This window comes from Miniopterus schreibersii (genome assembly GCF_964146895.1).
Source record: "Miniopterus schreibersii genome assembly, chromosome: 9".
NCBI lineage: Eukaryota > Metazoa > Chordata > Mammalia > Chiroptera > Miniopteridae > Miniopterus > Miniopterus schreibersii.
Genome location: NC_138118.1, coordinates 79,660,407 through 79,686,182, shown reverse-complemented (window position 1 = coordinate 79,686,182; position 25,776 = coordinate 79,660,407). Strand labels below are relative to the sequence as shown.

The 25,776-nt window shown below is 43.9% G+C and overlaps 2 protein-coding genes across 4 annotated transcripts in view; one reads left to right on the top strand and one right to left on the bottom strand.

The window, feature by feature from the left end:
- The window catches only part of ANLN (anillin, actin binding protein), a 77,603-nt gene that overhangs the window by 46,985 nt on the left and 4,842 nt on the right, over window positions 1-25,776 (bottom strand). The gene's annotated exons all lie outside the window — the stretch shown is intronic.
- On the top strand, window positions 718-25,776 carry MATCAP2 (microtubule associated tyrosine carboxypeptidase 2). Of its 2 annotated transcripts, none has more exons than XM_081146723.1 (7): window positions 718-977; window positions 10,239-10,555; window positions 17,015-17,158; window positions 18,362-18,494; window positions 19,036-19,341; window positions 21,710-21,807; window positions 23,155-25,776. In XM_081146723.1, the coding sequence occupies exons 1-7, from the start codon at window positions 953-955 to the stop codon at window positions 23,314-23,316; spliced, it is 1,185 nt and encodes a 394-aa protein (XP_081002849.1). In that variant the 5' UTR covers window positions 718-952; the 3' UTR covers window positions 23,317-25,776. The 2 variants fall into 2 exon arrangements, with proteins under 2 accessions (XP_081002849.1, XP_081002850.1); XM_081146724.1 differs by having other exon boundaries at window positions 804-977; window positions 9,840-10,555.

The following is a 25,776-nucleotide window of genomic DNA, read 5'->3' as shown; positions in this document are numbered from 1 at the left end:
CCCCCAGGGGGCCTCCCCCCGGCCAAGGCTGCCCCTTCTCCGCCCGTCTCCCGACGACTCGGCCTGGAGGAGGGGGAAGGGGCCGGGCCGGGCCCGCGCTCCAGGGGCTCCTCCCGGGGGTCAGCGCCCCAGGCGTCCTCGCTGCCCCGGTCACGCCCCCAGGCCCGGCTTGGACCCGGCCCGCGCTGCGCGCTCGCAAAACTGGGTACATTTCCGTGATAATAAACCGAGCAGCAGTCAGCCCTACCGATGAAACAGTCATAATCAAAGTTTGAACTGCAGGATCGGGATACCACGGGGGCTACTCAAACGGTGGCCGTGTCTGGGCTCCCGCAGCTCGAGAAGGTGCTCGACCCCACGCTCTTAGCTCCCCCGCGCCTCGCGAGCTAACTAAAGGGCAGGGACGGGCCTAGAGTTCGCAGCGGGGCCTTTCACCTCACACACGCCCTCCCCCCGCTCTTGAAGCCACGGCGCCCGCCAGCCCCCCTGAGCCGCACACAGGGCCGTGCGGGAGTCAGTCAACGCGCGCGCCGCAGGAGACCGGAGCCGTCCCGGGGCGCGGGCTGCGCGGTGCACGCCGGGAGTTGTAGTCCGCCCGCCTTCTCTCCGCCCGCGAGCCTGCCCCGACGCGCGGGCGCCCCCAGCGGCGCGCAGGCTCCGTGAAGCGCAGCGCCCGCGGACGCCAAGAACGTTTCCTAGCAACGGGGGGGCGGCAACGTCACAGCGCGGGGTTCCGAACGCCGCTACCCTCCGAGGGCCGCGGCGCGTCCCCTCAGTCACCTGCGCGCTGCAGGGAGCGCCGCTCCGGGCCGCGGCCGCAGGTGTCCGTCCGCCCTTACCCGCCTTATCCCGCCCCAGGTCGCCACAGCCACCGCCCCCGCGACCTCGTCTCCGAGGCCCGGGCTGTCGCCCCCCGCGTCCGCGGCGCCCACCGCCGGGCCTCGGCCGGACGATGCTGGAGTCCATCCGCGTGACCGGTGAGTGCGGGCGGCGCTGGCCGCGGGGCCTGCGGGCCGCCCACGTCTGCCCGGCCGCCGGCGGCGGCTGTGGGGCTGGCGGGGTCCCGAGCGCCCGGATGCCGGGGTAACGGTCGAGGCGGCTCCGCGCGGCGCTCTACGGGCGCCCCGAACCCCGCGGGCCGGGAGGTGCGGGGGGGGGGCGAAGACGGCCCCTTGTCCTGTGGTCACTCGCCGTCATACACAGGTCGCTGGTCCTGCGAATGTGCAGCCCCGACGCGCTGTTGGGTTCTCTCTCGTTCGCGCCCCGGGGCGTTTTCGTGTGGGACCTGATTTCCGGGGTGCTCTTCACACGCAAGCCCACGGAAAGCACACTCTCCCGTCCGTCTCCCCGCGGCCGCTCGTGTGCGTGTCCTCCCAAGGCGGGGGTCGTCCTCAGTTGGTATTTTAATAGGTCGCTTTTCTGTGTCCTGTGCCCAGTGTCAAAAAGGGGTGTTCAGACCCCAGGTCAGAAAGTTGACTTGCCTTCGTTACTTTTTTAAGTAACTCTGGGTGTTAATCATTCAGAACTTGCCTTGCGTGGTCTGGAATGACCTTCTAGGCCACGCTGCGGCTCCGGCTTCTGCGTAACCGTCCGCAGGACAGGCCCAGGGGCCCGGGTTGGAGGGAGGGCGGCCGAGGGAGCGGAGGTGCCTGACTCTGACACCGGTGTCCAGAGAAGTGAGGCCTTGAAGGCATCCTGGTACCTAGCAGGCCATTTTTCTGTGAAGTTTTTAATTGTAAAACTAAGTTCCTTTCCAAATGCTAATGGTCTCAACTTTATACTGTTTTACTTCATGTTCCGTGGTGTAAACTATGGAGCTGATCTGCTCAATCCTGACGTTGCTGGGATTTATCCCATCCCTACGTTGACAGGAAGCACAGACGGTCATAGGATCTAAGATCTAAGAGGCAACTTAAATTGACATTAGATATTTTTAAATGTGAGTTGATGTAGATGCTATTTTCATCTTAAAATACAATGAAAATGCTGAAAGTTATTTAAAAATACCATATTTTTGTCTTGGAGCAGCTCTCCCAGCCTTGGCACTATTAACATTGATTTAGTAGATAATTCTTTGCTGTGGGGGCTGTTCTGTGCATTGTAGGACGTTTATCAGCATCCCTGGCCTCTACCCACTAGATACCAGGAGCAGCAACCCCCCTTACCCCAGCTGTGACAGCCAAAAATGTCTCCAGATGTTGTCAAGTTGAACCCTGGAGGGCGAGATCACACACACTGCCACCCTCCCCTCCGCACTTGAGAACCACTGCCTTACGTAGCTAGATTCTGTCAGTGAAGGTTATTAGACAATGATTTAGAAGTAAAGTCAATTAAAATAACTTTCCCAAAGCATAACAATCATCACAGAGAGAGAACATGAGTATGATAGTGTTAGAAACTGGATATTCTGGCCAACTATTAACAATACGAAGCGGACCTCCTATTTTTTTTTTTTTAATAATACACAGAGTTGGAAGTTTGAAGAGAGATACGTTATAAAATAGTAGACACACTCCTCTTGCCTCAACTCCCTTCCCATAATTTAATGGCAATACACTTATCAATCTAGCTCTGCATGTTTAATACCTTGAGATAATTTGGCAGCGAATTTCTATAGTTATTAAACATTCAAATAGCCATTTGAGACAATCAAGCCTCAAACTGACAGCCTCTTTAATTGGCCAGGCCGTTTTTCAAAAAAGTTTCTCTGTTTCCTTTACATAGTGCTTGACTAGTTAAAATGGTAGTCTGGAACCCTAGCCCAGCATTTCATTATGTGTCAGAAAGCCCAGTTTGGATGACCAGAAACTTTATGAGAATTTAGCTGAAAACATGTCCCCCTTTTCCTTGTTATCCCCCCACTATTCATGTATGTCTAAGAAGCCCGTTCTTCTGGTTAGAGAAGACCTTAGTTATTTGTGGTGGGAGTATTGATGGAAATATGTGGGGTTTTTTTAAGCTCTAAAATCACTATAAATATAGAACAAACTGATTTTTATTTAAGGACTAAAGCAATTCAGTGTTTCTGAAATCACTCCTATATAATATCTTACCCACTTTTGACTGACTGGTCATGATTGACTATAATAAACACAACATCCTGGTGCAGCTGCTGACGGGAGAACCATAATAGGAAAGATACGTGTGCTGTATATGCTGCTGGAAATGAAATCAAGTCAGAAAAGGTTTCTGTGCCTTCTCATAGCTTTTTAAAGAAGATAGTTCATTATACTAAAGCCACAAAAACGCTGGTTCTAGAATGCAGAATTAATTGCTTAATGTTAAATTTACCCTGGAAATCCAAATTTAATGATTCTAAGTATTTTCCCATTTATATTATTTCATGGAGTATTTCTATAGGAGCTGAATATAGTATTGAGTATGGTAATGGTACTGATTAACACAGGCTGCACTGTTCTCAGCACTTAATATATACCAACTTTTTTGTTCTTTGAACCAATGCTATGACATATGTAATTTATTATCCCATTTTACAGATAAGAAAACACAGCACAAAGAAGTTCAACACCTTGGTCAAGGTCACACCTACTGATAAATAGCCAAGATTCAAATCAGCTCCATTCCCAAGCCACTAGGGTCGCATGACACTGTTGCAATGACTGTGTGCTGATTTAAGCCATGATATTCAGCATGAAGATTTCATTTAACAGCAGTGGCACATAATCTGATAGTTACTCAAGTTGGTGGTTTTTAAGTTTTTATCACAGGCAAGTCTGTAAGTTTTGGTCTGGAAAGATCATATTTTACTAAAAATTATTGTTTTCAAAATAGAAAAGAAAACATCAAGCTCATTCAGTGAGTAGCAAGTCCTGTCAGAAGCCATATAAGATTAATGTAAATTTATTATTTCTTACTGCCCATATTTTGTATGTGATATAAGACATTACTGAGTCATCCGGAAAGGAAGCTCCTTTGTAACAAAGGTGAATGTTCAAAATACTGGACACCAAAGTCATCTTAAGGTCAGTGGCCTTACGGGATGAGCACATCCAGGCACATAGCTCCTGTTTGTCCAAACAGTAGTAGGCACTTGCCATTAGAACTTGTCTTTAACATCTCTCATGGTTTCTTTTTTCTATGCCATCTGGTGTGAGTTTTCTTCTCTCAGATCTTCTCATCGCTCTGCTACTGCTCTGGCTATCCTTGCGCGAGCAGGGCAGTGAGCAAAAATCAACACAGACTTCTCCATGAGGGGCCATACAATCTCAGTGTTGGGGAAGGAGGGCCATCGTCCCAACAGAGCCATTACTGCCACCTGGCAAGTGCTTTAAAGAACCTCCCAGAGGAGGTTTCCTGTCTGAACTGAAGGATGAGGAGACATTAACCCCAAGGAGGGGAGGGAGCGGAGTGGGAGGGAGTGCTGGGGTTGGAGAGGGGGAAGGGGAGGGACTTCAAAGCAAAAGGAAGCTCGAGTGGAGGATTCCGGGGACACTGTGCAGGGGGAGGCCAGAAGCAGAGAGACAGAGCACGAGTGACCGCATGTGCTGTGGTTAGGAGCTCTGTTTTCATCCCAAATGGGAAACCATGGGGAAGTTTGTTCTCTGGCATGTTCTCCGTTAGTTTAGATGGTGTTCAATGCTGTTTCTTTCACCACAACCATCATTTCTGGCATGTAGCACACACCCTGCATATTCCTAACTGTAAAACAACAACACACAACAGTTTCTGACCCAAAACCAACAGTGTCACCTTATAAAGAATCATTGTCACTAAATAGAATAACACTGAAGTACTCCTAGCTGGGGTGGTGGCATTTCTAGGAATCCTGAAATACAGTTGTGTTTCTCAGCTCCTGAAATTATAATAGCAGTATCTTTCCATCTCCTTTTTAACTTACAGTTGAGAAACTATAGTTGGTGCTATTGAATTTAAGATATAATTGATTATCTATTATAATGCAGACATTTGGGCAATAAATGTTTTCAATGATACTGATTTTTTGTAAACCATTTAAAAAATTAAGATATAACTTAGTCATTAAGGTTCACAAGTCTTAAATGTGTAGCCTGCTGAATTTGTACATCTGTAACTATTACCCAGAGCAAGATGTAGAACATTTCTGGCACTTGTTCCCCTGGTACCTCCTCCTAGGGAGGTTATAACCCCTCCCTAAGTAACCACTAATCTGACTTCCAGCACCATAGGTTAGTTTTGCCTGTTTTTGAACCACACATTATGTACTCTCTTGATCTGGTTGCATTTGCTCAAGATTGTCTGTGCTGTTGCAAACCTCAGTTTGCTCTTGCATTGCACTGTGCTACTCTATTGTATGAACACACCACTGTTTAGACATCCTTTCCACTGGGCATAGAGATGGTATCATTTGAATTTTAAGTGATGATGAACTACTTGATCAAAGTGTTTATCTTACTCAGGGATTATTTTGTTTTGTTTTGCCTTTTCTTCTGTTTGTCATCAAGCAACCTATTGTTTTGTGCTGTAAAATTACCCCAGGCTCTCAGGTTTCATAAGTATTAGTGAACCATATAAAATTGCCATCTTGTGGGTCAAAATTGGTTGAATGGCATTTTCCAGTAGGCTTTGTTTCTGGTGATCTAATCTCCTTCCAGCCAGGGCCTCATAATTACTATGAAACTCACCTATTCATGACCGTGAAACACAGAGTTGACTGAGCAGTGCTCTCCTCTCCCCATTTCTCCAGATGAGGAGCCTGAGGCACCCGTGGGTGATGGGCATAGTGATTAGACTCGTGTTACAGAGAAGCAATTGAAAGAGCGGGAATGGAAGCCAGCAACCCCGGTACCCTTTGCTCCCGTTCTAGATACAAAGGAAGCTTTCATTGTGTTGGTAATTTCAGTAGCTTCACCTGGTTGTGTGAACATACTGAGTATGGATTTTAATGTAATATTCCCCTTTTCTTCAGTACAAGTAATCAGGTTGGCATGAATGATTTCATTGATCAACAAACTGTTTTCATTGACGCCAGGGTTCTAGTGAGGCAGGTTGCTGACGGCTAACATGCCACATTCTATAGTGACTTTAATATGGGCAAGTCTGATTTTTAGGTATCTCATTATTTTTCAGAGGGAAAATGAATTACACTACCCCCAAAGAAGCCTGCTCCTGCTTAAAAGTTTTAATTTTTCAAGAAAAAGGAGTTAGAATTGGAGGTTCTTCAATTAAATCTTCTGATTGGGTTTTTATTATGTTCTTATACAAGTGTAAAAGTCATTTTTTCTTAAACAGTAGTATTTAAAATCACAAAAAGCTTTCAGATTCTTCACTACTTTTCATGCAACTGAAAATAAGGTTATTGTGCCTACTGCGAGAAATTAATTTATATCCTTGTGTGTATTTGAAGGACCACCTGTCCACTTTTGTGAACATCATGGCATATCACCATTTGGCAGGATTGGCAGTTATTAAATAAAAACGCCACCGGCACTCCCAGTCTTTGCTCTCAGCAGATGGAGCTTAGAAAGGACAGAGGCTCAGCCTCTCAGGTAGATAATTAGCAAGTGAACTGATGCTGCACCTCCTGGGGGGACAGGTCCTGTCACATAGTCACCTCTCTCCCTCCATCTCCTCCTTTAGTGTTTTGGCAGATGGTTTTGGACTTTTAATTTAAAGTATCCTGAAGTATATAGGTTGTTCGAGATGGGACAGAATGAATTTACAGGTCACTGACACTTTATGACAAAACAGAACTGTGAGCTCCCTGATTTGGTCATAGAGCTACTGAGTCTTAGAAACCAAAGAGCACTTTTACATTGAATATTCATTTTTTTAAAATCAACACAACATAAATGTAATGAGCCATCAAAATTCAGAATTCCTCAGAGTAGTTTTTTCCACTGGTTTTAACTCGAGGTATCTTTTCCCCTTGCGAAGACAGTGAGAAAGGCTGGTTACCTCCGGCGACCTACCTGGCTGGGCCTAGTGCTCACCCGACTTCTCGGTCTGTGATACCCTGTTCTTATCTCAGTTCTCTTACTCTTGCCCTTTTAATGTCCCTTTCAGTCTTCCTTTCCTTATCACCTCTTGTCTCCTAAACTCGTGGCGTCTTCTGGAGAAACTGGCCTTGTTGGTGGGCATTTGGGCTGCAGTCTGGATTCTGTGCTCCTTGGCCCATGTTTGCCCGGCCTGCCCATTTCTGACTATCAGTTGGCAGCACTTAAGTCTGAAACGCCTGAGGAACTGGTACCTACCCACCTGCGATGAGAGTTCTGTTTGTTCCATTTACTTTTGGCTGGTCTTGAGCATTTATTGAATGGCTTCTTTGTGCAGTCAACCTTCAACACAACCCTGTGCAGGCTCGCTCCTGCCTCTCACCTCTCAACTTGGGTATGCAGTAGACGCTATTTAACCCTTGCAAGTTCATGCTTTCATGTTATCTTTTAGACACCAGGATTCAAATTTCATATGTTCTGGCCTAGAAAATGTTTTGTTGTGTGTTTTTTAAAAAATATATCTTTATTGATCTCAGAGAGAGGAAAGGAGAGGGAGAGAGAGAAATAGAAACACCAATGATGAGAGAGTCATTGATCAGCTGCCTCCTGCAGGCCCCCGGCTGGGGATCGAGCCCGCACCCCAGGCATGTGCCCTGACTGGGAATCGAACCCCGATCACCTGGATCCTAAGTTGATGCTCAACCGCTGAGCCACGCCCGGCCGGGCTAGACAATGTTAAGTAAAGGGACTTTTATGTACCTTACGTATTTGGATTATTATCCACTTTTGACCTGGTACTGTTTCTGTACCCAAAACCCTACGACTTCCAGGTTTTAAAAGCTTATATTTAGAGCAGGGTGGCTCTACCTGGGCTCTATTTTAGGAAGAATATTTTTGTTGCAGAAGCTGTCCTGTGCATTGCAAGATGTTTAGCATCATCTTTATCCACAAGATGCCAGTAGCACCTCTCCTAGTGACACCAGAATGTCTCCAGACATTGCCAAATGTCCCCTGGGGGGCAGAATTGCCTCTAGTTGAGAACCAATGGTTTGGGGTCTTCCCTGTTATATTTCCACTTGTGCAGTGTCTCCACATGTAAATATAGAAAGGTCCTGGAACAACTAATACCTGTTTAACTACCATGGTTGGTGAATGGCATGTTTAAGGTCATGCCATTCATTCATTCGTTCAGTGTACATTTACTGAACATCTACTGGACACCATCCTGAGCGCTAGAAAGAAAGAGAAGAACAAAACATTGTCCTGGTACCTATCTTAGTACATTGGTTATCCAAATTACCATGGCTTACTGGGGTGGCGAGTTCTGTGCCAAGGAAGAAAGGGTGCAGTGGTGTGCATGGGTCCAAGTTAATACTGAATGTCTGCATAGTTGAGTGGATGACCATACACAAGAGAATAGCATCTGTAATTAGACACGCCTGCATTCAAATGCCACTTTACTGTGTATTACTTTCTTGTCATATAACCTCGAGCCAATTACTTCACATCTCTGAGGCGTGATAGAACAGGTACAGTTTCAGGTGAAACCCCAAACTCATATAAGTGTGTCAACAAATGGTGGTTGCCGTTGTTGTTGTTATTTATTACTATTTATTGTAGAAAGGATCCCTGAACATCTAATCTTGAATGAGTGAATGACAGATGTATGTGGATAAACAGTCTTCAAAAACTTGAAATAAAAGAAATCATGTCTTTCTTGGCGAGCGAGGCAGGCACTCACCAAGTCAGCCAGCATTGAACTTGCCTCAGTAGTAGGAGCCAGAGGTTGAGGGCTAGAGGCACAACGGTCCACGAGACTTGGAAAAGAGGACTGGCTGAGAATCACATGTCACATTTGCAGAAAAGGTTTAGAAGAGGCTTATGGACAGACTGGGCATATTTACAGGCCTTTAGCTGGAGTCTAGTTCAGACAAGTAGGATTCAAGGTAAACAAACACTTTGTCAGTTTAGAATTGAATCTGAAAGCCCTTGAGGGTCGACCTGAAATCTTATCTGTTTCTCCTCACTTTGCGCTCTCTTGCTTTTCACTAACCTTCTTCTTACCTTGTATTACTCAAATCTTCAAAGCCAGATTAGAAGCTGGGTGAAGGCAGGAATAATGTATTTGCACAGGGGTTTTTCAGAGCCACATGCTTAATTAGTGGTTTCCACGTATTTGTGGAGTGAGAGTGCAAGTCAGGTCGTACAGTAGCATGTGAGCAGCAGTATGTCCAGTGGTTCTTGTCTCTCTAAACCACTTATGAGATCTAAAGACAAAATTGACCTCTCCTTAATTTGCTATTTGATATATTGGTACCTATGTAATAGTCATTGCAGTTTTTTCAGACATGGCAAGAAAAAAACCTTGATTTTCTTTCATCCTAACCTATAGCCTAGAATTAAGAAAATCAGCCAATTACTAGTGAGTGACATTACTAAAATATGCTTGAACATACACATACCATTTATTTAATCTTAAAAGTGGTTTCTGAGATCAGTAAGGCAGTGTTATCCCTCCTTTACTAGCAGCTACCTTTATGTAAACCGTCAAATTTTGGGATTATATTGGCTTTGAAGGTGCCTTGGATTTATGAAATCCACATTCTTTGGTAGAGCTGAGTATTCACATTATTTATGTGTATTATCTCACATCTATATTAAACTTTGATCATCTAAATGGTTTGAAGCTGTGGACTTTTATAGATAATTCAGCATATAGAAGTGACCATGGTTAGCATGACCAAAGTTTAGTAATATATACCTTTAATAGTTAAAGTGTCTTTTCTAAAGATGGTTGCAAAATTATAAATTTTAAAGAACCTTCAGAATACTCCTCATATAATAAGCAATTCGCCTCATATGGTATCTTTGTTGTTTCTTTTGTTTTGATTTTGTTCATTAACACAGAAAAGCTTCACTGGCCTGAGCAAGAACTGGCTAAGAAGTCTATCCTGAATGCAGAAGAGTCACTGGTCACTGTCCGCAAAAGGAGTGTCCCACAGTTACCTCCCGGAATACTGAAGGACATTTTCACCACTGGGACCAGTAGTTACAATGTCCTCCTGCAGAGCAAAGAGGAGAAAAGGCATCATGCACAAAAGCGGTCTTCCTCCACCCACTCCAAAAGATGTAGGAAACCCAGCAAATCTTCTAGCTCTTCTCGTAGCAAAGACCTTCGCAAGACGAGAGCCCCCAGGCCTGTGCTGAGCAGTGATACCTGGTCCTGCCTAGACAGGCAGCCTGCTGTTCTCGTCACTAGTTCAGTGTCAAACCCTGTGACATTTACGCATGGTATCTCTGTTACAGGGAACAGCCTAGCACTGCCACCTAAACCCCACAGCAAGGTCAAGCGGCACCACTTCACTCTCCCCAAGCCGAAGCCGCAGCCACAGCCACAGCCACAGCCACAGCCACAGCTGTCTAGAAGTTTTGAAAAAGGAGATGACTCTTCGGGAAGGAAATTTTGTATACTGACTGCTATAAAGCCCACCAACCTGGAGAAGGAGAAGCTGAGATTCTTCAAGTCCGACTACACCTACAACCCTCAGTTTGAGTACGCTAACCCTTCTCTGCCAAGTGTGCTAGCCAAGCACTGCAACGTGTCTGGCCGATTCCTTAAGCAGGTAAAATGCTACTGCAGTGGTGCTATTTCATATCTATGTAACTAAAACAATTATTCACAGTCTTGTAAAAAGAAAACAAGACTTTAAAAATACTCCAACTGTTTGCATGTTATAGTTAACTCCCACCCAGGACACAGATACACGTGACAAGAAATTCCCAGGTAAGTGGCACAGCCCTTATGTAAACTACTTCGTACGCATCAAACTCCAAAAAGACACTATTTTGTAGACTCTGTGGCAGGAAGACACTTGATTAGGAAGAAAGTTTCAGATTCTGGGTCCAGGCTCTCCTGTGGGAGTTAGACCTGTGGCCAGTTAGTGAGCCCACAGACCAGTGCAGCCTGCACTGTTCTACTTGGTTCTGGATGCCTCAGAAAGAGCGCTTGGTCTCTCCAGTTCTCCTTGTATTACATTCCCAGTGTGCTCAGGCCCCCACAAACATGGGGATCCAGGCTGGATGCTTGCCCAGGAACTTGTTAGTGCTTGACTCACATAGTTCATCATCATCAAAGCAATATTTAGGCACTTATTTAAAGAAGAAAATAATGGAAGTTTGAAAGGTATCTTCAAGGTTAGCAAATCACATGTGAGTGACATGAGCAGCAATTTCCTGATTGCTCCATTTAGACACCAAGCATGTAGTTCTGTGCTGTGTGTGTCAGGGCTTAATACACTTCACAGTCTATGTTAAGGGTTGAGGAGAAATCAGCTGGTGTTTACCTTCAGGGCACAGTGCTGAGATCACAGGCAGACCTCATTTGGTTAAATTAACCTGTACAGGCTGTTATGACACACCAGGCTCAGCGTGGCTTTGTCGGGGCTGCACATTGTTGCTGGGCCACACTGCACAGTTCCACCTGCCTCTGCTGTGTGCCCTGTGTCAGCATTTCTGCTGCATGTGGCTCTTTGGACTTGTGACCAGCAGGTTCTGTGTTATTATAAGTGACCTGGAATCTGGCCAGTCATTTAAGCCGTTATGTAAAGCTTATTTTAAGATTAAAAGAACTTTAATGTTGCCATTTATTTTCCTTTGCTAGAAGAAACCTTTTCTATTGCATCTCTATTTTTTTAATGGGTGACCACTTTTTATTTAAATGTGCTGAGATTGTGCCAAACATTAGTTTTAAAAGTCAGCTATTGTTTGTATTCCTACTTTGGCAATCATTTTGTGATTTTTTTTTGGGGGGGGTGGAAATTGCAATGATTGAATAGAGATTTCACTTATTTAAAATGTATGATAATTACTGAACAGCTGTTTGTTTTTTCCCTCCTTAGTGCTGAGAGAAATGGCTGAGATTTACTCACCAACACTTTTTAATTTGGAGTCTACCCCAACCCCTGCCAGTTGGGAGAGATTTCTCAGCATTAAATCAAAGTGAATGCTCTCTCATTTCTCTGGGAGGCAACGAGGAAGCCTCAGCATTCCCACAGGCTGAGAATTGACACTATTTGACCTGTGGCTCTACCATCTGTATTTTAACCCAATTCCAGTGTTACCCTCTTCTGAAGACTACATTTTTCAAGATAACTGTTATTTGCAAATATACTTCGTTTTTTATTACACATATTAATGGAAGGAAACACTTCTATGGATTAGCTCAGATGGAAAAGTTATTCCCAGCCCCCTCCCTAGAACAGTTGTCATCAGGACAGCCACCTTGCTCTCCTGTGGTGACAGTGCCACATGGGCCCTAAGTGTTCACTCACTAGGGTCAGTAGTAAGTAGCAAACGTGGTAATAGAAGTAAACAAGGTTATAGAAAGAGCCAGTGACAGTGACAAGAAAGGAGGTTATGGAAGAAAGTGATGTTTAAAATCAAACATCTAAATGGAAATAAACCACTGAACTGAGTTATAAAGAAGAAAGCTTTTGAACCTTTGATTTGGTGCCAGGCATCTCGCATAATAACCTCTGGGGGAGATGCAGTTAGGAAAGATGAGGGACTGAGTATTGCAGAATGTTGGTGTGAATGAAGACAGATGCTACAGATGTGGTTGCCAAAAGATTGATATCTCAAAACACAATAAAATATTTTAATGAAATATTAGAGTCATAATTGTATGGAACATAAACATATTGTCTTAGCAATCATAACACTTTAAGAGTGACACATTCTTATAAAAAGTTGTGTCCATGAGCAAAACTGTTTGCCTTTTAAATATGATTCTGGGAAAACAATGTCTTGCTTTTAGAGTTTATAGTGTAAGTGGAATGCGTCATTCATTGTATTAAAACACATGCATCACAAATTCATAAAATTAAGTATTCTAAAGCAAGACAAGTGTTCCTTTTCCGTTTTTGATAGAAACACTTAATTGGAAATCAGACGCTTTCCTTGATAGCAGGATGTCTTGACATAAAATTTCTTTAAGGCGAATTTCAGTTGTACTGGTGTTGATGGCATTTTACTTGGTAGATCTCAAGTTGTCCTGACACTAAAGAGCAGGACAAAGTAAGCCTTCTTTAAATGATACCTCTTCCTAGGTGACACGGTGTTCTGTTTAGCAAATCAAACCTTTCACACATACCCTAAAGATACAAGATTTTTCAAAAGATTATTTTGAGTTTAGTACATTCCAAAGTAACTTTGTGCATTAGATTGGAGAAGTCGGGTCATTTCTAAACCTAACTAGCAAGGAAGATTTTCTTACAGTCAGAGGTGGAAACAGCCCACCAGATTGTCCTTGGAAGAAGGCATGACTTTGATGACTCCTTGAAAGGACACTTTGTTGATTTGCCTTTGAAAACTGGCCTGAGTGCATTCTCAGGTTCTTATCTTTCCTACAAAACAGCTTGAGTATCTGCTTCACTGCTTGCTGTGGTGAATGCAGACTCTGCAGCACTAGGCTGTTTGTAACTAATCTCATCCTGGTAGCAGTTACCTCTCGTGTTCCACTCACCACTGTATACATCCAGGCCACCCAACCCTGAGGACACAAACCTGCAGAAGGTAGGAGGGGTGGGGGAGGAGCTGCAGGTGACACCTTTCTGTGTCCCACTGTGTTGTTTCCTTGTTCCTTCATTGAAGGCAGACTTGGTATCTCAGAGCTATCTACTTCTTAGGTTCTGCTTATGTAGGATATGATTTCCTGAAATGTTTTTGTTCTTATTATAATCTGGCCATAGTCTGCAGTCTGTTTTATAGAAAAATGAATTATTGGCTGAAGTATTTTTGCTTCCATCTCCCCTGCTCTGCACACTGTTGTGTCTTTCTAAGGTACAGATCTGATCATTCCCTTCCTGAGAAACTTCAGCATAATTCAGGATAAAGCCCCAAATCCTCAGCATGGCCCACAGGCCTTTCGTCTTCCATGGTCTGGCTCATGCTCACGTTTCCACAGTCACCTCTGTACCCCCACAGCATCTTGTGCAAATGCCCTGTCACAGCATTTATCAGACTGTCACCATCCTTAGGTGTCTTTTCTGTCTTCACCACTAGACTGACCTCTTTGATAAAGTGTATTTTATTTACTTCAGCTATTCCCAGAATCGTGCACAGTTTCTGGCAGTAAAGAAATGAGTCTCCTGGTGCCTGTCCAGTTCGGGAAATCTGTACTTCACTTTCTTTCCTTTGTATAACCTTTTGACAATGTTATTCCTTTTTGCCTGGAATGCCCTCTATTTCCTCAAGTCCCTCATTCCTGTCTACCTTTCCTGTGATCTCACAACACCTTAGTTTGACCTCCGTAAGAGTATCGCTAAATAATGCTGGTTTATACGTCCTCTCTGCCAGTGTAATAGTTGGACAGGGACTCAGAGTCTGAAATATAAAAATGAACAAAAGTAACAGTGATTGGCACAAAGAAGGTGACCGTAAAGAGGAATGAATGAAAGGAATGAATGGTCCTTATCGATGGGATTCTGGAATTTAGTGAAGCACTCTATGAGCGGTGGGTTCAGGTCTGTGGCCCAAGGCCCTGTTCAGCCTGCATATGTGATTGTTTAGGGTCAGCGCAGAGTTTTATTAAACCATTGGAATATAAAGATGCTCCTCCGTTGCCTCTCCCAGATGTCTCCCGCTCACCAGCCTTACACAGTTACTGCCTGCAGCTGAAAGTCTGGGTGGGTGACCACAGCTCGAGTGTCCCACCAGTTTGTGGCTATGGTACCTTATATGGAGGCCAAATGATCTCATTGAGTAATTCAGAATTTTATATACCTGATGTGCTGCCAAGAAGCACATTGAAAAATGTTTTCAGTAGTTGGAATTTTGGTTTTCATCCTGAGAAGTTCGAAGTACCAAAATGATGTATGTTTGTGTGTGTACCTCATACTCACCAAAGTGAGCATTTTCAAAGTGTTCTGAGAAATACCACGTGAGAAAAAGGGCCACATAAGTTGGAAAACAAAATGTTACACTCACCCCCAAGATCCACCACACACAGTATCATCATAACATCTCGGAAGAGCCTTGTTTAACTTTAATCCAGTATTTTTCCAAACACATTTGGCCATGGAACCCTTTTAAAAATGATACCTATCTAACAAACTTAATAAACTGATGAACAGAATAGATTCAATGACATGGAAGCATAGATGAGACTGATGAATGTCAGAAGGATGGAGGAGGGCGGGTGGGTGGGAGAGAGTAACCAAAGAATTTATGTGCATATATACACAACCCAAGGACATGGACAATGGTGGGGAGAGGGACTGGGAGGGGGAAGGAACGGGGTGGAACAGGTCATTGGGGAGAAAAAGGGTCATCTGTAATATTTTAAACAATAAAATTTTTAAAATTTAAAAATAAAAAAAATAAAAATGATACCTAGTCAACCACTTTTCCATAAGAAATAGTTTTGAAAACACTGGCCTAAAGAAAAGGACTGTGTGACCCCCTAGGGTGATTCAGTATTGGGGTGGGGGGAGTTGTAGACGGTAGAGTTTACTAAAGGGAGGAATAAAGGGAGGGTTGGGATTGGGTAGAAGTCAAACCAGTCACCTTAAATTCTAAAATTAAAACCCAGCCTTTAATTCTGTTAAAACCTGGTGTGGTTCAGAGTTAATGGGAAATAGATTATAAGATGTATTCACGGTCCCTCCCTCCCTCCCTCCCTCTCTGTCTCCCTTCCCTCTTCCCCCTCCTCCTCTTCTAATTTTGCCCTCACAGCAATGCTGTGGGGTAAGTAGGGCAAAGATTTTCATCTCCATTTTGTCAGTGAAGAAACTCAACCTGAGGAAGGTAAAGTGACAAGCCTAGGACCTCACAGTCAGTGAACTCGGGCACTCGGAAACCAGGTCTGCTGGCTGCCTGCCTCCCCTGCCTCCTATCGCGTTGGTGTCCCTGCTGCATATAGTTTTCACTGAGTGAAAACAGCAGCTGCAAAGGGAGATAGTTTTTAGCACATGACTGTTGGAGCGGCTCGTGACTGATGGTCACATTTCCAGATTGCTGAGCGGTGGCCAGAACCAGCAGGTAAACCGGAAGCAGATCTGTCAGCAGAATGTTGAGAGGTTTCAGGAAGCTTTTATCTAAGACAAAGCTGAGCAGCTTATGTAGAGACTTCCCATTTCCTGGTTAGTGGTTTAAACGTGCCTGTGCTGTTTGATTACTGTTCCTCTTAAAATGACAGCTTAATAAGATAAAAGTACTGTGCTGTACAGTTCACCCACCTAAAGTGTACAGCCGGTGATTTTCACGTTTAGAATTACGCAGCCATCACCACTATCCAATTCGAGGACATTTAATCACCCCTCCAAAGGAAACTCTATACCCATTAAAAATGACTCAGCGTTTCCCACCAACCTCCCAGCCCGAGGCCACCACCAGTCTACTCTCTTTTTCTGTGGACTTGCCTATTCTGGGAATTTCAGATAAATGAAGTCATTCACTACGTGGTCCTTTGTAACAAGCTGCTTTTACTTAATGTAATGCTGTCAAGATTCACCCATGTCGTAGCATGTCAGTACTTTTTATTGTTGAATAATATTCCATGTATGTATATATTTTATGTATTCATTCATCAGTTGATAGATGTTTGGGTTGTTTCTACTTTTTTGGCTATTATAAATAATGCTGCTATGAACATGTGTGTAAAGATTTTTGTGTGGACAGATGTGTTCAGTTATGTTGGGTGTACACCTAGTAGTGGGGTCACATGTAGTTGGTCATGTGGTAGATCATGTAGTAGTGTGGATCCCATGTAGTTGGTCATGTGGTAGATTGTGTAGTAGTGGGTCACATGTAGTTGGTCATGTGGTGGTACATTGTGTAGTAGTGGACCATATGTGTTAAAGAGAAGTAAACACAAAGTAGTATTTGTAACTGCACAGGTGTCTGTAAAAATTTGTGAAAATGGGTGAAAGCTGTTAAAGTTTAGAAAGATGTGGTGCCTCAGTTGCATTTTCATTTGGAATCAGTAAACCCAGAAACAGGTCACGATAAATAAGAATATGACTGGATTACTCATCTTGAAGTAATAGGAGGCTATTCGCTTCCCTTCTCTCTTTCTTTCACAGTCCATCCATATTATGGAACTGACTTTGCAGAAATACGGAAGTTATGAGAAGTTTGAGCAGACCACGGGTGGGAGCCTGCTCTCGAAGCCTCGGATCTGGAGCCATGTCAGGAAGTACATGCTGAAAGAAGGCTGCCTGGGGGAGGTAGGAGTCCTGAGTGAGCTGAGCCGGCCGTGGGCAGTTAACCTGCTCAGTGCCCTGTGGTGTTGGCTACAGGCTTTGCTCTTCCAACCCTATTTAATTCTGTAAATTAGTCACACAGATTTCTGACGAAATAGCTAAGTCCAATTTCTTGTTGCATTGAATTGTGTTCAGTTTGGTGTTTTTTTTTTTAATATGTCTTTATTGATTTCAGAGAGAGGAAGGAGGGAGAGAGAGAGAAACATCAGTGATGAGAGACTCATTGATCAGCTGCCTCTTGCATGCCCTCAACTGGGGATCAAGCCCACAACCCGGGCATGTGCCCTGACCAGGAATCGAACCACAATCTCCTGGATCCTAGATCGCTGTTCAACCACTGAGCCATGCCCGGCCGGGCTAGTTTCTTTTCTTACTACCATTTCTTTTTTGGAAGGGCAGGGGCAAAACAAGTTTAATCCCATCATTTAAGAAAGCTCTCAGGATCACTCAAAATTTAAGTAATGGTGATAAACAGAACAACACAGTAACCTAACTTACTGCTTCCCTCTGTCTTCTGCATGTAGACGGTGCATAAAATGCATGCACATCCTGTTTGGGTTATTAAATACTTGTCTCTAACCTCCTGACCAACCTTCATATATACCCTGCTGTGTGATGCTGGGCAAGGACCCTGTCAGCCTCTCTTCTTTGCCAGCTGGCTCCCTCTTAGGTTCAGTCAGTAGGGGGCACTAGAGGGAGACTTGGAAGGCTGCCCTGTGACCAGAGGATTACCACCATTTCTGTACTTGGATCGCGTGAGTGGTTTTATGAACATGGTTAATGAAGAGATTGCCCAGTGGCCTCTCATTAGAAGCCAGTTCCTGGCATTCAGTGTTGAAAAGGCATTGGCCGCGTGGTGAGCAGGCCACCTTCCCTGCACCGTTTAGCCAGGGGGCCGTGTGAGCACAGCGAGGCAGGGCTCAGTCCTGTGTCCTCCTGGCGGAGCCGCCTGCTTCCCTGTCAGTCCAGTGAAGGTCCGGGCGTTCCCCTGGGCTCAGAATTGGATGGACAAAAGGGACTGGCCCTGCAAGTTATCCTCTTGGTTCTGGGAGATATGGGTGGTGCAAACAAAAGAGAAAGGCGTTCGTTTATGAGGCCATTGTTTCCCTCATCTTCACATTTTGTAAAAACACATAAAATATATATGTTGTTCCTGTTGCTCCTCAGATTGTAGTCCACCTCACTGAGGACCTGCTTTCCCGAGCCTCCATGACGGTAGTGAATGGATGTCCGACGCTGACCATCAATGTTTCCACTGCACGAGAGCACTGGCTGGAGGGAATGCTGAGGCACGAGATAGGTGGGGCAGCCCTTCTCCACTGTTCATCTGTGGTATCGGAAATGAGCTCCACAGAGATGTTGTTTTATTGTGAGGTTTTCTTAGTTGTATTTGGCAAAAAGTAATGGAATTGTAGGTTTCACTTGAATTAAAGCTACAGTGATGAATGTCTCATTTCAAGTTAGATTTTTAGGAACTGCATAGCTCCATTAAGCTAAAGTCATTTACCCACCCCCCACCCCACCTGAGTTTCAGTTTCTTGACCTTAAACTGAAGAAATTGAATTCCATGATTTCTGAGATTCTTCTCAGTTTCAAGTCTATGATTCTTTCCTTTACAAAAACAAACTGCTGTAAAAGTTACACCTCTTCTAATGAGACACGTGAGTCTTTGGAAGACCATGTGCTCCCTCCAACCGAAGGCTTCAGGATCGGGTCGTCTGCTTTGCTTTGATTCGTAGGTGCACAGCAATGTGGTTCTAGAGCTGCTGGTGGAATCTTTTTTGAGTAAGAATGAAGACAACACTGGCGTTTCTTGTTTTCATGTGCCTCTTTTCTCGCAGGCACACATTATTTCCGAGGCATTAACAACCTCCAGCAGCCATGGAACAGTTGGACTGGCCGCAAGAAGCACGAGCTGAAGCCAAACAATCCCACGGAGGAAGGGCTGGCAAGCATTCACAGTGTCCTGTTCAGAAAGGACCCCTTTTTGTGGAGGGCTGCCCTCCTCTACTACACCGTCTATCAAGCCAGCCAGATGTCCTTCTGCGAACTCTTCAGAGAGATTGGGAAGTTTGTCAAGGACCCCAACACGAGGTGGGATTACTGTGTTCGTGCCAAGAGGGGCTGGACCGACACGTCCCAGCCAGGTGGGTGTCCCGTGACCATAGGTTCTCTGACTTTGGGGAGTTGTTTGTTGAGTTTGGTTAAATCCTGATTCACCAAGCAGAGCACTCATCTGTGAAAAATTAAACCTTTGTTCATTGAAGTCAGTCTTGGTTTTCCCAAACCACATTTCATTAGCACTCATTTTTCCTATCATTTTGAAGAATTTCAAACCGACAGAAATAGAGAAATAATGATAGAATGAGCACTCACATATCCTCCCTCTAGAGTCACCAGCTGTTAACAGTTTGTCATTTTTGTTTCTCTCTCTCTAGCTTTAAAAACACTTTTTTGAGATATAATCCACATGACGTATAATGCGCCCAATTAAGATGCACAATTCAGTGGTTTTCAGAATATTCAGTCGTGCAGCCACCACTAATTTCTAACTCCAGAGCGTCTTCATCACCCCAAAAAGAAATTTCTACCTAGTAGCCATTCCCCATCCCCTCTCCCCAGCACTACATAACTGTTCATCTGCTTTTATAGGTTTGCCTATTTGGGACATTTCATATGAATGGAATCAGATAAAATATCAGTCATTCTTTGTGACTGGCTTCTCTCAGCATAATATTTCAAAGGTTCATCCACATTGTAGCATTTGTCAGTATTAGTATATTTTATTGCATGGATTTGACAGTTTTATTTCTCCATTTACCGGTTTATGGAAATTTGGGTGGTTTCCACGTTTTGGCTATTATGAATACTGCTGCTATGAACATTTGTGTACACGTTTATGTTTTTAATTCTCTTAGATAAATGCCTAGAAGTGGAATTGCTGGGTCAAATGGTAACTGTGTAACCTTTCAAGGAGCTGCCAGACTTGTTTTCCTAAGAGACTGCACCCTGTACATCCCCTAGCAGTGTGGGAGGGTTCCAGTTCCTCCGCATCCTCGAACTCGCTTCCTTTTGGTTTTACAGCCATCCTGGCAGCGTGAGGTGGAATCTCATGTGGCTTTGACTTGCATTTCCTTGATGATGGATAACGCTGAGAGTCTTTTCATGTACTTACTGGCCATTTGTATATCTTCTTTGGATAACACTTCCCATATTTTGCTCATTTTAAAATTGGGTTGTCTTTTTATTACAGAGTTAGAGTTCTTTGAATAATATTCTAGGTATGAATCTCTTGTCAGACGATTTACAAATGTTTTCTCCCATGTCTGTGGGTTGTCTTCACTTTTTGATGACATGCCCTGTGACTTTTTAAAGTAAATTGTACACGTGACACTTCATTCCTATAGCATTTTAAAGCCCTCTAGACACCTCCCCATTTACCTGTAAATACTTCAGTTTGCATCTCTAACCGATAGACAACTTGTTTTTCACAGTCCCCATGCTGTTAGCATATCTAACAAAATCCACAATTTCATAATATAGGACTTTCCATATGGTAGGATTTTTAGTCCATTTAGTAGAGCAAATTTTTAAAAAGGTGTACACAAGTTATGTCATGATGGAGAAGGGTCTTCTCTGTATATGGAGCTCCCTTTTTTAAGGAGGCTCAGATCTCACGGGCTGTTTCTACCCCTCATGTCTCCGTCCACATTTTTTTCTATTAACAAACCTCCATATTCTTTAAAATCCAGTCCTAATTCTTGTTTTCATAGGGAAAACACCTAGAATTATTTTTAATGGGGTAAAAGGGTAGTAGTTTTTGAAAAACTTTCTGAAATCCTAGCTTCCCTGCCCACCATGAGACCTGACTGCTCTACAGCTCTCCTCCCCCAGCCTCCCCACCCGGGTGCCTTCACTGCATCATGGGAGCTAAGGTTGCAGTCAGATGGTGGGGTGGGGGTGAGAGTGGGATAATTATTTATAGGAGTCATACAATTTAATGTATCGTTGTTGTTGTTTTTTAATATATATTTTTATTGATTTCAGAGAGAGGAAGGGAGAGGGAGAGATAGAAACATCAATGATGAGAGTCATTGATTGGCTGCCTCCTGCATGCCCCACACTGGGGATCGAACCTGCAGCTTGGGCATGTGCCCTGACTGGGGATCAAACCTCGATCTTCTGGATCATAGGTCAGTGCTCAACCACTGAGCCATGCTGGCCAGGCCCAGTGTTTCTTTATAATTAGGAAGAAATGCTATTTTAATTATGGGAAGTGGGGATCTGGGGAGAAGGAATTCTTAAAAGGAAGCTACTGGTCTCCGTATTATCCTGGTACCTCCGAAGACCTTACATTTGGTAGACGAAGGTACAGTAGTTACATAAAAGTAAACATGGCAAATTAGAAACTCCTGATACAGGACTGATTCCTACAGTGAAGAGAGTGGGTTAGTACCTGGTTACTTAGTGATGCTTTCTAACATCAGGTAGTGAGCATGCTTGTGCTTCCTGCAGGGTGTTTCAGTAAAGACCAGGTGTACCTGGATGGCATCCTGCAGCTCCTGCGGCACCGGAAGACCATCGACTTTCCCCTGCTGACCACCCTGGGGAAGGTGAGTGACACAGCAGTGTCCCCAGCACATCACACCAGGCAGCATCTCCTACAGCTCAGGGTTTTTTTTCTTTTTTATGTTTTTTTTTAATTGATTTTTAGAAAGAAAGGACGGAGAGGGATATAGAGATAGAAATATCAATGAGAGAGAGACATCAATCGCTGCCTCCTGCATGCCCCTCACTGGGAATCAAGCCAGCAACCCAGGCTGGAAATCGAACCAGTGACCTGTTGGTTCCTGGATTGACACTCAACCACTGAGCCACACCGGCCAGATGCCAGCTCAGTTTTATGATGACATCAGGCTCAGATTCAAACTGCCTTTGTACTCTGTAGATATAATACTTCTTCCCTTAACACATCAGCATGTATTAAACCACACCAACCACAAGGCTTTTTTCACTGTACAGTACTTAGTTGTGTAAGTACTCAAAAAGTCATTTTAATAATAACTTAAAAAAAAAATAAAATACAGATACAATATGAATATGATTTCTTCAAGTCTTCCTCCTGAACCAGGAAGAATATTGATCAGAAAACAGTAGTATTTAAAGTCAGCCATATTTTAGAATTTAAAGTTGCAAAGATAATTTATAGAATTTAAAGGTCTCACCCCTAAACTTAATATAAATACCTGTGAAAGTTGGGATCTTACACAAGCAAATGAAAGAGAGGAAATTTTAAAAAATAGAACACCAAACAAATCATTATATTTCTCAAATGAAATAGGAGCCCAATATAATTTATAATTGAGCTGATTTTTCTGTGGTGTTTATATTTGAGCTGTTTTCTTGATTCTTTTACTTAGGAGATTTGTTTAGGTTTAGGGTCTCTGGCATGTATAGTAAGCTTAGTTGTGTAATATTTAAACTGAGTAGGTGTAAAAAATCAAATATTGACTTTTGATCTTTTTAAAAAAGATGGTCATAGTATGAGGGACCAGATAAGTACATTCTTATCTAACACAGTAAAGAAAGAGAAGCCCTGGCTGGGTAGCTCAGTTGGATAGAGCGTCGTCCTGATGCACCAGGGTTGCAGGTTCGATTCACAGTCGGCACATGCAGGAAGCAACCAGTGATGCATGAATAAGTGAACAACGGTCCATCTCTCTCCCTCCCCTCCTCCTCCCTCCTTCTCTTTCTCCCTCCCCTCCTTCCCCTCTCTCTCTAAAATGAATAAAAATTTTAAAAATTAAAAAAAAGAAAATGAAGACACTGATTTTTGCTGTTTTTTAGGTATTAAAGTAAATTGAAAAGTAGTGCACACACTAAAAGCTTCACTTAATACCCAGGGAAGAAACTGCTCTTCCAAATTTGCGTTTAGAGTTGACTCAGCTTCCTTTCCCCAGGTCTCCTATGAAGACGTGGCCCGTTTGAAAGGCCTGGCAGTCACTGAGAACACGAGGGTCCCTCACTTCCTGCAGGACCAGGAGCGGTACATGGAGCACTTGGAGAGGATCATGGAAGTGAACGAGCTGACCGACAGGGAGCTGAGGGACCTTATATGCTGACCAGCATCCTTGCAGACATGGCGAGACTGCGCCCTTGTATATACCTTTTGGTGCCCTTAGCATCAGCAGATTTATAAAGGAAGGACTGTTTACATGCGCTTTCCGCAGACTGGTCTCAGTATGCAGCTGAATGTTTAGATTAAGGACAAACCTTAAACTGTTTCCCAAAAATGTTTCTACAGGCTGCAGGGAAAGTTACCTGTTTTCATCTGACTCTCAGCAGAGTCAGATGAAAATCCTGTGATGAGTGTTTTTGAAGAATCTTGGTCAGATTGAGCGATAGACTTCTGCCTGAGCACCAGGACTGGCTTCAGCTGGAGGCTGCGTCCCAGTGCTGCTCAGACTCCAAGGTTGTGTTTTATTCCACAAGTGTGGTAATTAGCTCTGAAAAATTAGTTTTGTTATGTCCCCAAAACTAGCTAGATCTCAGATTTCCTGTTTCTCTTACATGTTAAGTAATGTTAAGGGGGAGACGATTTGAAAAGCTTTCATTAGTTATTTTACACATTATTATTTCACCCTGCCAGTGTATAGGAGCTAAATTAGAGAATTCTCTTACTTTGTCCAGTTATCCCTTCACTAAACTGTTTTCATTTCCTGAAACAAACTGAACCCCTTCAAAATTTTAACCAAGTTTTAGGGTCTTTCCCTCTCTGTTCCTTTATATAAATGGTAAGTACCAGTTCCAGAGAGGTTTATCTACATAAATTAAAATAGTCCGGGAAAACAAAAGCTATTCACCTTTTCAGTAAATGGAGCAACAAACGGGATAGACAGACTGATCTACTTCCTGTAGCAGCCGGACGCTGACGGGGCAGCATCTACAGGAAACCTGCCCTGCTCTGAAAGTTGGTGTTCCTGGGCACTGCCATCTGATGAGCTGGCCTTGTGAGATCGGCTCGGTGTACTTTATTGAAATCTTTGACTTCGTCAACCCAACAGTGACAGTTTAAATTTCTAAAATGAGAGTTCTGATTTGCTACATTTCTCCTGCCAAAAGCTTACCCACCTGGCTTTATAGTTTGTCAATTTTGATATATACTTATATTTACATACTTGCGATCAAATGGTTCCTCAAACAACTTACTTTAATGATCAGAAAGAATACAGCTGTAGACACCCCATTTAAAACTGCTACTGTAATAGAAATAAAATTAAAGAATAACGACCTTCCCTCCCCATAAAAACCCACATAAAATTACCACTGTAATTTCTACCCACAGCTACCTGAGAGTTACCTCAATTCAGGCTTCACTATGGTGCTAACGCTAGGTGTGTGCGGTCATGCTGGGAGGTGACTGCAGATCTTTCGCAGGCTGGGTATGTGGTTTTCTCATTCGTGCGCCCAGAAGGGCTTCCTTGAAGGAGACGGGTGTACTCTAGCGGAAGCCTGGCAGCTCCTGCAGAGCCCTGCATCCGCCTCACCCCACTTCGCAGTCATGGGCCAGGCCCTTGGGAGCATGGGAGGCGCCCACCCTGTGCCTGTGCCTGTGCCATAGGCCTGGGGGTGGCTGCACGTCTCCGGGTGGCTGGGCACAGTGCTCGCACTTCTCAGACTCTGCAGAACCCACTGCCCCCTCGCGCATCGTTCCCTCGGAGATCATCCAGGCTCAGCTCTGCGTCCTGTGTCTGCCTTCATCTTCAAACTTGTCAGAGGGGACTGCAAACAGCGCCTCATTGGCTGGGACCAGGCTCAGACGAAGGGCAGCATCTGTGTCCTGTGGCTTAAGCTCAACTGCTCCGGAGCTCAGCCCCAGCGCAGGAACACTGCTCTTCCACGCGTGGCTCAGATACAAGCAAAACCACAGCAGCCTCCGCTTCCTGCTGGTGCATGATGGGCAGTGACCAGGCCCAAGGTTAAAATGGACAGACTCTCTCTCCCTCTACCTGGTTTGGGGAAGAAAACCTTTCTCACCTGAGTGCCAGGTACAAAAACAAAAACATGGGCACCATCCGGACGGAGAATGTCGATTTTCTTAAGACACTTTAAAAGTCAGCAATGAACCAAAAACAGTTTCAGATTAGTAGAAAAGCTAAGCTTTAAAAGTTGGGATTGAAGATTTAACTAAGGTTATTCTCTGTCCTGAAATAGCATTATACTGTCAGTTTTATTCCTAAATAGAAGTTTTAATACATAGGAAATTATAGCAGCAGTACTCGGGAATAATTGAAGATCACATTAATTTTAATAATAATTTGCCCTACACTATTGACACTTAGGATTTCATCCATTTTGTCTCCTGAAATTTAACACATAGTATCACATACAAATTCCGATGAACTATTTGGTTTTCACACAAGACAGGATTCAAAGTAAAATGGTTGACAAAATTCCATAGTCTTCATTTCTCTATATTTTCACCTTTGTAAAAGTGTTTCAAGTTTGTACGGTTGGTTTTGTAAAACTTTGACATTTTGTGTCTCGATATAATAGAAATAAACAGCACTGAGGTTCTTTCA